Here is a 16036-nt window from a genome sequence, read left to right as displayed (position 1 = left end):
CTATCCAAAAGGCTGGGAACAACCCCTCGAATGAGAGTAACCCTTCAATGTAATGACTACACATGAAATGAGGGATCAATTTCATGTGATAAAAGCTTTTGTTTTGTTGTAAAAATTACTTCTTAGTACAAAAGGGCACAACAGGAAAAATATATTTATGTTACTTGGCGAAAAAAATAATGAAGTGGCGAAAAATATATTGTTTTGGCGAAAGAGGTGGCGAAAAAAATAATTGACCCAGGGGAAACCCTGACTATGGAATACCAAAATCACTCATTCTCACCATTTTCGTGATAAATAACAGGTAGGGAAATGCCTAGATTAAAAATCACGTATGTAAAACAAATTGTATCAGATTAAAAGAGATTACTGTATTTGTGCTATATTTGAATACTGTCTTTTTAACAGATATGGCTGTTTATAAAGATGTAGTAAAGATGAACAAACAGTTAAAGGATGATATAAAATGGATCCTAGAGGGTCAGTATAATTGTTTAAAGCGCTACATATACATGTATATTTATAAAGATTGATGCATAGGAGAAGTAAATCAACGATTTGAAATATTTTATCAGAGTAAACGTAGGAAAGTCATTTGCTATAGAAATGGAAATAGTGTTAGGCTGTGGATGATAAAAAAAATGAAATAACAAACACCACTGAAGACCCATTAATTCAAATTGTAAAAATTTGGTATGTTATCATAACCCGGACATGGAATGCTAGTCCCTGATATTATCCTGTAGCAAATCATTCGATACTTTAAGAAATACAGATATTGTTATATTTTTTTCTATAAAACAATAAGGAAATATTTACATTTAAGGAATAAGTTCCTTCATACTTATACATATAAACAGTAATAATTTCTTTCATTTTTTAGTTTTTGCTAAATGAATTAATGACTATTTGAAGAGCGTTTTAATTAAGCAATTAACACATAGAATTGAGAACGGAAATGGAGAATGTGTCAAAGAGATAACAACTCGACCATAGAACAGACAACAGTAGAAGGTCACCAACAGGTCTTCAATGCAGCGAGAAATTCCCGCTCTCGGAGGCGTCCTTCAGCTGGCCCGTTAACAAATATATATACTAGTTCAGTGATAATGAACGCCATACTAAACTCCAAATTGTACACAAGAAACTAAAACTAAAAATAATACAAGACTAAGAAAGGCTAGAGGCTCCTGACTTGGGACAGGCGCAAACATGCGGTGGGGTTAAACATGTTTATGAGATATCAACCCTCCCATATATATTTTCTTAACGAAACGCTATGGTAAAGAAAAGAACATGGGACTTACAACAATATACAAAACACAACATAATGCTTCTCACATGTCATCCGTCATGGTGAAAAGATGACGAAATTTGAACTTATACTTAGGTATCTGCGAAACAGATATTCCAGATATTACCGTCAGTGATCCAACAGTGACCTGGTAAGAACATCAACAATATTAACGGCCTGAGTCAACAAGGAATTGCCGTGACGAAAGTGATGAATTTGTTGTTGGAGACGCATGTAAACTATTTATGATCGGTGCATATTGCATACGTACAATCTGCTGTCTCTGATCCCATATATACCGTTTTACGTCACTAGCACACTATGCAAAGAATTCATATTACCGACTATCTTAACATTTGGTATATAGACTAATGACCTAGCAAAATGAAAATGTCTTCAATACTGTTAGCTTTAAAAATTTTCCATAAAAAATAAATGCTCACATTTACAACTTCTTTGCTTTAAATGTGTTTTATGAATTTGTTTTAATCTTTCATCATCAATTTCGTCATTTGCAGAAATCTTGAAGATTTTTTCTCAGTACCGTTTTGTTTTTAGAATCGGACGTAACACCACTACTTACAGTGTATTAAACATGTTAAAATAAGCCCCGCATACTAACCTAATATGGAGTATACACGGTCTCAAAGCGGCTGCTTTTAACCAAGCATATTCTCAGAAATGTAAAGGAAGTATCAATAAAAAAAAGTCTATTTTCAACATTTGAATAGGCCAGACTGTATATATATATATATATATATATATACATATATATACTTTAAGTCGTTGATACAAGGGCTTTACATCGGATATTTGTTCAAAAAAGGCAATGAAATGTGTATGTATAATCGCTTCACAAAGAAAGGCATACACAATCATGCTTGACTTCAGTTATACATTTATAGTGCATCAAAGATTTGGTTTACATTTTACATGTTTATTTTATAGAGTCTCGTGACGAAAAAGACATTTCAAGGATTATCAGGCTGTTAACAAATGAAGTCAAAGGTAATTGGAACCCATTGACTTTTTATAATATCAAAATGTCTTTTAATTATAGTAAATGTGAAAAAAAATAAAGATAAAGAAAATTTAGATACCTATCATCATTGTTTACAATAAGAAGGATAAAAATGAAAATAGATAATGTAACTTTCAATAAAAGATATTTATTTCTATCAAATATATTAAACTGTCTTGAATATAAATTGCAGGGATATGTGTGCGGTCTGCAAAGGACTGCACCGAGATTAAGAAACATAAAGCAACCTCAGGTGTCTACCAAATATTCCCTAAGAAAACAGAAGGAGTGAAAGCTTATTGTGACATGGATACAGAAGGCGGGGGATGGACAGTACGTTCTTTTTCAAATATAATATAATTACATTAGATGTATGTTTCATTCGTATACGTTGTTTTGATTGGCTGGTAACAATCTCGCGTCATCCTTCATTTTAAAATGAATTGCTTGAATTGGAAAATGCATGATGACACACGTTTCCAAAATAAAGTGCGTATGTAAATACAAGGAAAACAGGATAGTAATGGTGTTTCATGATTTTAGCGAAAAAAATTAATAATAAGTATTGAATGCTTGTTTTAGGTATTTCATAGGGTTGTAAAGCGTTGACCGTGCATATATCTTTAGAATGATGCGTTTCCGCGTTTCATAGAAAATGTACTTCGGTCAACACTTTTACAACCCAATAAATTTACAAAAAGAAGCATTCAATTCTTAAATCAATGTATATCAAAGAGGGACGAAAAATACCAGAGGTACAGTCAAACTGTTCTCATCGGGCTCACTATGAAGTCTTTTTCTATACTAAGAATTTTGTATTATGTTGTGAGTATGAATTAAAACATTAGAATGCAACATAAATTAAGTGCGAGCGATTCAAAGCAATGAAATATAAACACCATCTGTATTTCGACATTGCACGTTTTTAATAGACTACAAAAAGTGTAATTGGTACATGATTTTACAGTTTAGATTCAGTATACTAACAAACATTGAAAAAAATGTGTTTCATAAATTATAAAAAGTAAATCTGAAAACATAAGTTAACTATGATAATTGTTTGTCCGATAAGAATATTGATAACAGACAAGGCAAAATAAAAATTGACAAAAATGCTTTCTAAACATACTTAATATGGCAAAGTTTCATTAAATTCAGTTGTAAATGTTATCTTTATATTACATTAAGAATATGAAAAACTCTTTTCTCTACATACATCAAACTTTGATGAGTATGGTTACGTCTTTATACTGCTATATAAGACACACATTAGGCGCGTTAGAACTCGTCTCAGTTTACTGACAAAATGTAATATACCTATTAAATCCTTCAAAAGGATAACTCAACAAGATCTTTCGAATGCGACACCCAGTTATTGTCATGATATATACACATGGAAAAAAGTATTGCAACACCTTGATTTTTTAAAACTTGAAAAATCAGCCTCTTTTTTTTGGATGAAATATAATAAAATATGTGTATAATATTATTGAAACATAGTTTATGATAACATTGGCATTGAAACGAACAAAAAATGTTTGAAAAAAAATGATTTATATAACCACAATTTTAATAACAAAAGTGTTTTTGTACAAAAAAATGCATTTTACAACTTTTACTGTAGTCGAACTTTAGAATGTCAGACATTTCAAAATTAGTCTTCAGATGACTGTTCACATCATGGTTGAACGTTATACGCCAAAGAATAAGTACTTTGTGCGCAGCCTCCATTCAAACGGATAACCGCATCTAAACGTCTTCTGATTCCTGCCATAAATCGACTAATTTGTTGCTAAGGTAGCAGCAACCATTTCTGATGAAGGGCATAGTTTATTTCATGATGTGTTTGAACTGGGGTGTCCTTTCGCGCACTTTCCGCCCAATAGTGTCCCAAATATGCTCTATATGGTTCAAATCCGAGCTACGATCGGGCCAAGGAAGATGAATCGGATTCCATTTGAACATTGGATCTTCCTCCACGATGCTAATTTCCAACTTTGGCGAGCTCTGCACTACATTGGATACGGAAAACTGTGTGTCTGTTTGTTAGCAAAGGTCCCCGAAATGGTCTTATCGCACGATAACCAGTAGCGATGAGTCGGTCACGAACAGTTCTTGTTAAAAGGCTCCTGTATGGCCACCACTCTCTTTTTAGAATTGTCTTGTATGCAATGGGTTTCCTTCTGACCAACCATCATTATGCTTGATTTTCCCTAGCAAATGGTATAGGGGGTCTTCATTATCTTGGAAGGTCTTTAACAGCGTTTATTGCCTGATTTTTATTCTCAAAACGACTTATAGTGGAATGGTGATGACCAACAATACGTTCAGTTGTTACAGTGACATCCCTGCTTCTCTTATGTTGATGATCTGCCATCTTGCTGCAGTTAAGAGTTGTCAAGGACCCATTACAAGGTGTCAATCTCATAACTTTAAAAACTTGGTTATTTTAAGTGTTGAAAACAATGAAGATAAAAACATCTGTTTTGCTGTTTACGGGTACAGTAGCTGCATGTGCAGATAAAAACTTATCGAGTCGATATTTATTCATTAAACTCAGGTGATACTTAAATAATGTTTAACTAGTTCTATTTTACCAAATTATATCACAAAAAAATAAAGAGTGTTTTTTTAATTTCAATTTCAATTTGGTGTTGCAATACTTTTTTCCATGTGTATATATATGGAAAAAAAGAAGATGTGGTATGATTGCCAATGAGACGACTCTTCACAACAGACCAAAATGACACAGAAATTAACAACTATAGGTAGCCGTACGTTCTTCAATCATGAGCAAAACCCATGCCGCAAAGTCAGCTATAAAAAGCTATAAAAAAGCTATAAAGTTATTATCATTAGTCATGTTAGTAGCCAATACATATTATCTCTCAGTTTACTGATGAGGTGTATATTAAAAACTTTAAAAAGACAGCATGCAATAAGATATTCTTAACGACATACAAATTTTTAAAAATCAGATTTTCCGAATTCTGTGACATTTTGTTGATTGCAGTTGTTGGCAAAATATAGATAGGAATGAGTTTCATCACATAGTTAGATATATTGCTTGATATTCTAGTTTCAATGTCATTATCTTATTTCTTCATTGAAGATTATCCAGAAAAGGTTTGATAATTCTGTTAACTTCCAGAGAACTTGGACAGAATGCGAAAACGGGTTCGGTAACGTCAATAGAGAATATTGGCTTGGTATGTATACTTTAAACATATAACAAATAAGTATTATAACATATGATAGTAGTTCTCTTCTTATAATTGATGCGTTTCCCTCAGTTTTAGTTTGTAACCCGGATTTGTTTGGGGTTTTTTTCTCAATCGATTTATGAATTTCGAACCACAATATAAAACTGTTGCCTTTATTTATATGATTACAGCGTCTGCAAAGTCAATTCTCCCGACCAACTTTTTTAATTTATAATAAGCGATTTAATTAATTGGATATATTTCTGGTATAAAAATAGCAAATGATCTTCCCTAACTTTCACTGGTGTGAAAAATGAATATGCATTCATGTAGCAATCTTGTAACCCAAAACAGGTGACATGTTCTGATTCAATTTTTATTTGAAATGTTGCCATTAAGACTATCATTATCAAATTATTATAAACAATCTATAAAGTTCCTCAATCAATCTAACGTTAGCGTTTGTCATTTACTCAAAACTATGTTTTTATCGTAATATGGAAACACATTGCGTATAAGTTATACGTCTTTATTTAGGCAACAGGCATATTCATCGTTTGACGTCCAGTGGTACATACGAGCTAAGAATAGATCTCACTGATAAGAACAACAAAACGAAGTATGCTAAATATAAGACATTTGTTGTTGGAGATGCAACATCTCAGTACAAGCTGACGATTGGTGGTTATAGCGGCGATGCAGGTAAGACAGTTGCTGTTAACAATGCAGCATCATAACTCAAGTTGAATATAAACAAAATATAATAATTATCTCCTTACAATATTGTTATTTAATAAATATGTTTCTTATACTTGAATTATGATCATATATATTTATAATTTCTTGTCGAGTTTCTCTTTAATTTCAGTTTTTTTTTATATTATCATTTCTTCATCACTTGTATTTGGGATTTTTAAATATTCTGTCCTCGTGCATTATGGCAGAGACTAATATTGTCAACATGCACGATAGTTAGTAAAATTTCAATCCTAAGCATACAAACTATGTAAAGCAACATTGCAATAAAATGAATTGTCATTACTGACTGACTCAACAAAAGCAGTTTCTTAAAGAAGTAAATAAACTACACATACTTCTATAAACTTGGAGATACAACTACACTTACGGTAACATATATTACATACGAAAAAATGTGCTCGTATTCAGTGTGCAAATATGATATCGTCAACGGTCAGGCAAATTTTTTTATGTTTTATTCTTGGAATATAAACGACGTAATATATATTTCAATTTAAGGAGATTCGTTGAGCTACCACAACGGAATGAAATTCAGTACTGTTGACAGGGATAATGATTTACACAGTATCAACTGCGCCAAGAGTGAAGGACCGTGGTGGTTTAAAAAATGTTCACATAGTGCTCTAAACAGACCATCTAGAGATCATTGGTACTGGTATCATATAAGTGGTCATTACGTGAAGACATCGGTGATGATGATACGAAAGATCTAGTTATAATAAAAGATATTTATATTTTTCTTGTATGAATTATTTTGCCATGTAATTATCTAAAGAAAGATACATATTTTTCTGTACATGCGTTTCATCATGTGTTAGTTTAAATGTAGGAGGGGATTACGAAAACAAAATGATTGAATTATTATATAATTTATTACTAACAAGTTAACAATTGTTTTCCCATCGTTTGATGTGTTTTGTCTCTGGTACGTGACTCTCCGATTCGATTTTTTTTTTATTTTACGTTTCATTTCAAATTTTATGTCTACTAAAATTCATCTAGGTTCTCTGAAAAAAATTAACTTTAAAATGCAACATAATGTGACTATAAATGTCAGATTTATTGGTGAATTGTAAGATTTAGATATTGTTTTGCTTATTTTAATTCATGTTGTAAAGTGATAAAGTACAAATACTTTTATCTCATCTATCATGGACATAATTGAGTTAATGTAGAACTAGGTCATGTTTTTCTCATTTCTAAAACCTTATGGTCGGTTTTCGGTTGCTTATATTATGGTTTATGGTTATGTTCCTAGTATATTTCTACCATATTCGATCAAATGTTAAAATAGAAAAAATTGCTTTAAATTCGAGTTGGATTACGGGGAAGAACATTTGGAAATTGATTGATTGATTCATTGATTCATTCATTGATTAATTGTTGGTGTTTTAACGCCTCTTATAAGCACCACTTTTTGGGGCTTTTTTCGTGGCAGTCAGTTTTAAATGGTGGAGGAATCCGGTGTTCCCGGAGAAAACCACCGACCTTCGAAATTATTTATATATATATAGGTTACCACGCTTAATAAATTATTAATATTTTATTTGATCTGATACTTTGAATTAATCTTGTTGTTTCCAATTTTAGATTTTAGGAAACCAATGCTTACCGAAACTGATATTTAGTGTAACAATTGAAGCGTATACATTTAAGCGTTTTGGTAAAATATGTATGGGAACAATAATACAAATAAACAAAGGCAACAGTTGTATACCGATATTCAAAACTCATAAATCGATAGAAAAAAAAACAAATCTGGGCAGCACACCGAAAAACAGGGAAGCACATTAAATATAAGAGGAGAACGACGACACAACATTAAACTGTAACACACACAGAAACGAACTAAGCATTAGAAAAATCAGATGAGAATAACAATATATCATCAAAACTAAATTCATGAATTCGGGATAGAAAAGTACCGTAGAATTCACACTCAAATATAAGAGCAAACAAACGACACAAACATGACAAAAGAAACACAACGTTAAAATGTAACACACACAGAAACGAACTATAATGTAACAAGACCATATTCCTGACTTGGTACAGGACATTTTTTAAAGGAAAAAATGGTGGGTTGAACCTGGTTTTGTGGCGTGCCAAACCTCCCGCTTTGATGGCCATGTTAAAAATAACATTAAAATGACAACACAATATTACAGAACCTCAATACAAACAAATAGGAGAACATATCGGACAAAGAAAGACACGAATAATAGCTAACAAAAAGCTACAGGTTTAAAATTTAATACGTCAGAAGTGCGATTCGTCCACACAAGACTTACTAGTGACGCCCAGATACAAAAGTTCGAACGCCAAAACAAGTACAAAGTTGAACAGCACTGAGGACCAAGTTCAAAAAAGTTTTGTCAAAAACGGCTAGGGTTTTCTGTTTGGGAATAAGAACATCCTTATTAATTAGAATAATTTATACTTTTGCAAACAGTAAATGCTATAAAATGACTATATAAAAGATATGCATGATAAAACTGAAGTATTAACTAATTATAGAAAACAACCGCATACATTACATACCGACATAATCTTACACAAAGTAGACACACGGGAGTTAGTCAAGGCCTCAACGCAAAAAGTGACGTCACATTTGAAATTAAAAAAGGGGACAAAAAAAACGTCACATTTGAATAACAGAATGTGTAGGTATAACGTTGAAGACTGTTTGTTTGCATTATGATGAGTTGTTAGATAGTTTTTTAGTTGAAAAGTGGCTGTCTCAATGATGTATAGACTTTTTATAACAAAAAAAAATGTCGTACAAATTTAATTAGTGTTTTGACTGTGCAAATTATAAATTTGTATAAAAGGTGGTTGTACAAATTACAGTTTGTACATAGTTTGACGAACTTTCACGTTTAACATGTACAAAAATTCATAGAATGGATTTTTTTTTTATAGAACAAATGGAGAATGTGTCTATCTTTAGGCCACATATGCACCCATTTTTTTAATAGGTCAACTTCTACATACAGATGCAGCATTCAAGGTGTTAAGACTGTTTTGTGTATTTTGTGAGTTTTATTACATTTGGTTGAGGAAACATATAGTTAAAGAACAGAAACGGTTAGTTTAACCATTTCAGGCTCAGGGATCGTTAATGCGAATAAAGATGTGTATTTATTAAGTTTAATTTGATTTCTCGACAAATATCCTGTTGAATTGTCTAAAGCGGTTCAAATGTGGTACCCAAATTCTTCAGATTCAATAAATACCCCTGAGATATTTCGAGGACCAGTTGGTGCACGATCAAACTGAGAAATTGGTATATAGACATTACCCCCACAGCAAAGTCTGATAATTTCCCGTCTGTTTTTAAGTGATTAGTAATGGTCCAATGTTGACTGCTGTATTTTTAACTTTTATGTATGTTTGTTTTGTTCACATATCGTTGTCAATATAATGGAATTTGATGCGATTGTCATACATGTGAGCGGTTTAACTAGCTAAAAAACAGGTTTTATCCACCATTTTCCAAATAAGAAAATGCCTGTACCAATTCAGGAATATGACAGTTGTTATCCATTCGTTTGATGTGTTTGAGCTTTTCATTTTGCCATTTGATAAGGAACTTCCGTTTTCAATTTTCTTCGGAGTTCAGTATATTTGTGATTTACCTTTTTCTTGGGAGGAAATTCGGACATAATCTGTTGTCCAGACAATGCACATTTTCTGGAAATTGTGATTAGTTTTTCAACGTCAGCATCATCCTGATTGTCATTTTGACCAATTTCTAACATGCTATCAGAATTATTGCTGGAACCAAATTCTATTGTACTATCAAAATTAACTGGCATTCATGTATTTATTATATTTTCTGTCTCCATCCAGGTATTTTTGTATTTTGTAAATATGGTTTATTGTGTGGTCCATTATTGTAATACTAATCGGGAGGGATTCTGCTTGATTTTCATATGATGAAGACATGTCTTCCAATCATTTGAATTGAGGTCTGGAGCTAGGGTGTCAGTAAATTAATAAATGTAATATTGTCATTATGCTTTGAAAGAATAGAAATAAAAAAAGAACATGGTTACCGAACACAATCTATAACCAAAACACAAAAAAACAACGATGTAACATAATTAATTTCCTTGACACACGTTGCACAGTCATCAATTAACCGTGACGAAAACAATGTGAATTAGTAAAAAAAAACAATTTAACGACTTTACTTGTCCTCAACTTTTCCCTTTTTCTTAAATATTATTTCACCAAAGAGGTACTTACAATCATTCCAATGAGAAATGTATGAGGGTATGGATTGGGTTTCCAGAATAGAGAATAATTGGGTGCTAAAATACAAAGAATGGAGAATATTGGGTCAAAATTAAAGAAGAGAAAAAATATGTCAACAATTAAAGAATGAAGAATGGAAAGACACCATCCAGACCGTTTACTGTATTAATTTTACAAAGAAATACATTTACATCATAACTTGTTTTATTAATACATAAAAATTAATAAAAGCAACAGTAGTACACTTTTTATGCACCAAATGAGTATACAGCAGATTCTTCAATTTGATTATTTTCGACAGAAGTTACTTAATTTCTTTGATACCTGTTTATCTTACTATCGACTGGATGCGATGCTTATTTCGTTGAAAATAAGTACATTTACGTCCAAAGTTCCTTGGTGGATAATTGTCTCATCTGCAATTATACCACATCTACTTATTTTCATACATCAATGTAGATACTTAAAAAATAAACAGGAATAAGTTAGGGCTTTCTTGTTTATACCATACTTACTTACTTAATCCACTTCATGTTCTTGACCACATAAAGCATCATTATGGTTTATATCATATAATTCCTTTATTATAAAATAGAAATCGGTACATGGATTAAAAAAGTCTCCATTCCAGATAAGTTAAGGATTGCTGATTTGTGTTTTATAAACTATTGAATAAGTGTTTCCTTTTGTTTTGTTGAGCAAAAAAGATTTTATAATAATATAACTTTCATTTTCAAACAGTTATTCCTGTTATATTTTTCTATTTTTTGTTATATTAGAGTATCACTGCAATATATTTTTTTTTTATATGGGTATCATTTTTATGTTGTGAACAAGTTTTCATTTTGAATATTAACACAGAAACATTCATCTCACTTTCATAAGAGGGCTGTAAGTAAATTGAGGCAAATGCCTAAGGTAGAAAATTTCAAAAACAAAAGTTTTTCTTCATTTCAAACTGTATTAACTTCGAATGCCTTACAATAAGCAAGTTCTGTTCACCCTCTGTTTTTTGGGTATCCATGTTTCAATGTGTTCATTTAATAATAGTTTTCAGTGTTATTTGTCTATATTGTTTTATCTGTTCTAGGGTTTGTCTTTTGTTCATTGGTTGTCCTTCTTTATTCTCTAAGTATCGCATTTCATTTGTAATTTAGTATTTTTTACTCTTTTTTTATTATTTAAGGACTTCAAAACCTCCGCCGAATTTTTGTGCCTCTCTCAACTCGGCAAATATGTTTCACAATAATTTTAAAAGAGACTAAGGCCATGTTCACACCAAACGTCATGTACAGTAAACATTTTTACAATTAGTTTAATGTAATGTACACTGGTTTCACATTAAATTTGTTCACATCTATACACCTTGTTTAATTACCTGTACATGAGATTTGTTCACATGTGCAAACTTTATGTCATTTAAATGTTCATTACGTTTATATCCCAGCTCCTTTGTTCTAACAGGAATGATCTGAGCCGGATCACCCCAGTTTGAGTTTCTTTGTTATGCATGCTTTCCTTTGTTCTGTAACATTTTGTCGGGAATGTCAAATCCATTATAAAACTTATCATTAATTAAACGGAAAAGACTATCTTTCAAAATTCACGTAGAAAAAATCCAGGGTATATGCTGGGATTCGAACTGAAGACCTTTAGCATACGAAGCCACGACACACACTACTACACCAGGACGACTGGATACGAATTATCAGTAAATTAACATACTTAAAGGTAGCAAGATATTTTTATAAATGAGGCGAGTTGGCAGACCTTTATTCAGTGGGGTTTAAACCCTTTGTTTATTAAGTCAGTTGTCAGACTGATTGTTGAATTTGATTGTACACTTTTTAAAAATTGGTACGAGTCGGTAAACAAGAGTGGGGCGATTTTTTTATAAAGTGGCGATATAGTGTGGGCCAATTGGCCAATGGGGCGAGTTGACATTGTTTGATATCAACTCATCGTGTTCGGGGGTCATAAAGAATATACATCATATAGTAATATATAAAGTATATTTTAATGTATGGCGTTCTACACTAGATTTTATGAATTCTAAATTGCAACTTTTAGAGAACCGAGTGCATATTTTCTAACAACTGTTTTAGCAGTTGGGTAACGACCATTTGACATAAAAAAGGGGGGGTGGATTTTTCCAATTTGATTGCTAGCATAAAAAAATGAATAAAAACGTTCGCGCGAAAAAAAAAATCTGACTCAGACACCCTCCCCCCTTTGTTTTTGGTTTTTGGTCTTTTATAAAATCCATTTTTATGATTTACAGTAGTTTAAAGATACCAGAGATGTCTAGATTACACATTAAAAACGTAAGCTGCATCAGCGTGCTTATAGGAAGAAAAGGAATTGAGATGTTAAAGATCACTACATTTCTATCTTTTGTATTTGTTTCAAATGTTGTTTTTTTTTCTCTAAGGAGTATTCGGCAAAGGGAGGGGTAATGTTGTTTTATTATTATTTCTAAGTGTATTTTTATAATCGATCTGATATAAAAGACAAACAAAATAAATTACCTCACTTTTTTCAGCAATGTATATATAAGGGAATCGTTGTTTGAGTAAAGACCAGTGGCAAATATTTCTGTGTACTTCCAATCGATTCGGGAAGACCTTTTCAAATGAATTATTTGTTCGGCAATGATGATGTTAATGTATTGATAAAAGGGTCAATAAAGCTACGTACATGTAAAGTGTTCTTATAACAAATAAATATATCAAGTTTAGCCAAATATTTCTTTGATGAACTTTATTAATAAATGTTATAAATATCAATTTTATTCAAAAATCGATTTTTATATAGATACACATGGAAAAAAATATTGCAGCACCTAATTGAAATTCAAATTAAAAAAACTCTCTTTATTTTTTTTTGTGATATAGTTTGCTGAAATAGAACTAGTTAACATTATTTAAATATCAACTGAGTTTAATAAATAAATATTGACTCGATAAGTTCTTTTGTGCGGTTATGCAGTTGTAAACTTGAATTCTACTGGCTGCCTTGCCATCTGCTAAATAACCATGTTCGCCGTTCACAACCCAATCAAATTGTCCCAATAGAAGAAACCTTCTTACAAAACATGTGCCTGTAGCCAATCAGAAATCGCGTTGTAATATAGTGATCTTTAACCAATGTGTTCAAACTCTTGACCTGAAATCATGTGTGCTATAAAAAGAACAAAGTAAGGTACAAGCTGTCTTGTGATAACCTTCGTGTGTTGCCCTACATAAGGCCAGTTGACCTGTTAGCCTGTCCGCTTGTGGAAATTTCCACTGGTTGACATCTATACATGCATGACGCAATCAATGGCTTTATCAATCTAGAGAAATTCAAATAAAATATATTTATTATACATCTCTTAACAGTAATAATAGATTTAGAAAAAAAGGTTTTTCGTCCAGAAAACCCTTAAAAATATAAATAAGAAAAAAAAATATAAGATGGAATGAAACAAAGTGAATTGCTCCAGATCACATTAAACCAAACGGTAAATAAAAATATGTTCTAAAACTATCAGATCTGTTCTTCTTCTAAAAATGAAGTCATTCTTTTTATAAACAAAAGTTACGGAACAGTTGTTGAAAACTTGTGGACAAAGTGAAGAACGATTTATGTTTACGGCAGTTTCAGTAAAAGCGTTAAACAGTTCATTTAGATTAACACCTTGCAATGATTCATTAAATGATTGTGTTCTGTTTCCTTGTTGGGTTGTACTTAAATGTTTTGGCATAAACGTATTGCATGGCAAAGGACCACTAAATGGCAACGGCGGCGCTTTGTATTCCTTAGCAGATGAATACAAAGTCTTTTGTCAAACGTTATAAGTAACGGAACTACGTTCTGTGCTCACAAGTGTGGTGCTGGTTGTTGTAATATTCGGTAGAGGAAGAAATGTAGAAGAAGGACCAATTGCTAAAGCTTTGGGAGGCACTGTACAACTTGAGCTTGGTAAAGCACGAATATTTGAAGATGTTTCACCAGCAATTAAGGCTAATGCTTTAAAAGGTTCAGTGATGCCTTCTGTTAACGTCTGTCCCATACGTATCTTATCATCATTATCAACCCGCTGATACATAGAAAGGAATGCTACTGACTTATGTCCAGTTACGGCCATGATCTGTGCATTGCAATATGAGTTTTTAGCTAGAACAGTAGCCCCGGTAGCACGGATTGAGTGGTTAGTGTAAATTTCAGACAAGTTGCACTTCTTGCTCAGGTATGTTACAATACCATGAAGGGTCCTCTTCCAAAAACTGATCTTTTGGTCTCTGCCATAGGACACTTGTGTATTAAACGTTTCATATATTATATACCTAATACTGTTAGCACAACCGCACAAAAATGTTATCATGCTTTGACCCAACTAGCATGATTATTTAGACGGAGTCGAAAATTGTTGAACGGTTCGGGCTTTCGCCCTCACCGTTCAACAATTTTCGACACCATCTAAATAACCATGTTAGTTGGGTCAAAGCATGATAATTTATAATATGCACATGCAGCTACTGTACTCGTAAACAATAAAACAGATGTTTTTATTCTCATTGTTTTTAACACTTTAAATAACCAAGTTTATAAAGTTATGTGATTGAGAAATTGTAATTGGTCACCCACAACTCATAACTGCAGCAAGATGGCATTTTTAACTCGATGCTTTACATACCAAACTGATTTAAATTTGAAATTAACCTGCCACTAGTTAAATAGGGAAAATAACTATAAAAGGTCTCACACTGTTATAAAACATGCATTTCGTCTACATAAAACTAAATATTGCAGCTCAAATCAAATCAGCCGTATCAAATAAAAAAACTAAAGAACATTTTAAATCTGAAATTTGTTCCATATTTGAATACGGAAATTTTTCTTTACGTGAATAAACCTAATTGACCTAAATGTATCTCTAATATTCTATATAAAGTTATTGGGGTTTTTTTTTCGCTAGAAATTCTCCTTTATTACTGTTTTTATCCTTGTCTTTCCTTTTCCAAGTGTTTTGAAAGTGCACAGCAATATAACCACTTCTAAATTTGTTATAATTACAAAGGAATTTCAAGCACATGCCTAACATCATTCTTATTGTTCTGCCAAATGTAATGTATATATAATTGTTTACTTCATTATTTTTTTTTTGAACAGATTTCAAATTAAATTTTAAATTTCAATTTGTTTTGACACATTACAAATGTTTCTATTCTCTTTCGTTTGTGAGAAGGGATATTTTTAGTCACAAACATTTTATTTTCTGTATAATCAAAAGAAAAATTAAATCGTAATGTACTTTTTCATAAAGTAAGTAAAGGCCTGCGGAAGGTTTCTGTTTAAAAGAATTTGTTTCTATATAAATATATAGGGAACATATTAAGATATCCACATTTAAGATTTTAGAAATAATTAAAAATCAGAATGTGTTTCCATATAACACCATAACCCCACTTGTACAGTATTTCTCTGTTGGTGTAAATTATGTTGATTTCTTAATTT

General features: G+C 31.8%; 1 protein-coding gene across 3 annotated transcripts in view; it reads left to right on the top strand.

Moving 5' to 3' along the window:
- The window catches only part of LOC143055630 (fibrinogen-like protein A), an 88085-nt gene extending 81070 nt beyond the window's left edge, over positions 1-7015 (top strand). The window contains exons 4-9 of one of the 3 annotated variants that reach the window (XM_076228798.1): positions 409-480; positions 2243-2302; positions 2509-2648; positions 5467-5524; positions 6056-6220; positions 6776-7015. In XM_076228798.1, coding sequence (XP_076084913.1) covers positions 409-480; positions 2243-2302; positions 2509-2648; positions 5467-5524; positions 6056-6220; positions 6776-6990 — 710 coding nt within the window. In that variant the 3' untranslated portion in view covers positions 6991-7015. Of the gene's footprint in view, positions 1-408; positions 481-2242; positions 2303-2508; positions 2649-5427; positions 5525-6055; positions 6221-6775 lie in introns of all 3 variants that reach the window. The other 2 variants (XM_076228797.1, XM_076228796.1) reach the window with 2 other exon arrangements.
- Positions 7016-16036: the final 9021 nt, after the last annotated feature.

The sequence above is a fragment of the Mytilus galloprovincialis genome, chromosome 12 (assembly GCF_965363235.1).
Source record: "Mytilus galloprovincialis chromosome 12, xbMytGall1.hap1.1, whole genome shotgun sequence".
NCBI lineage: Eukaryota > Metazoa > Mollusca > Bivalvia > Mytilida > Mytilidae > Mytilus > Mytilus galloprovincialis.
This window is presented reverse-complemented; position numbering and strand designations above follow the sequence as displayed.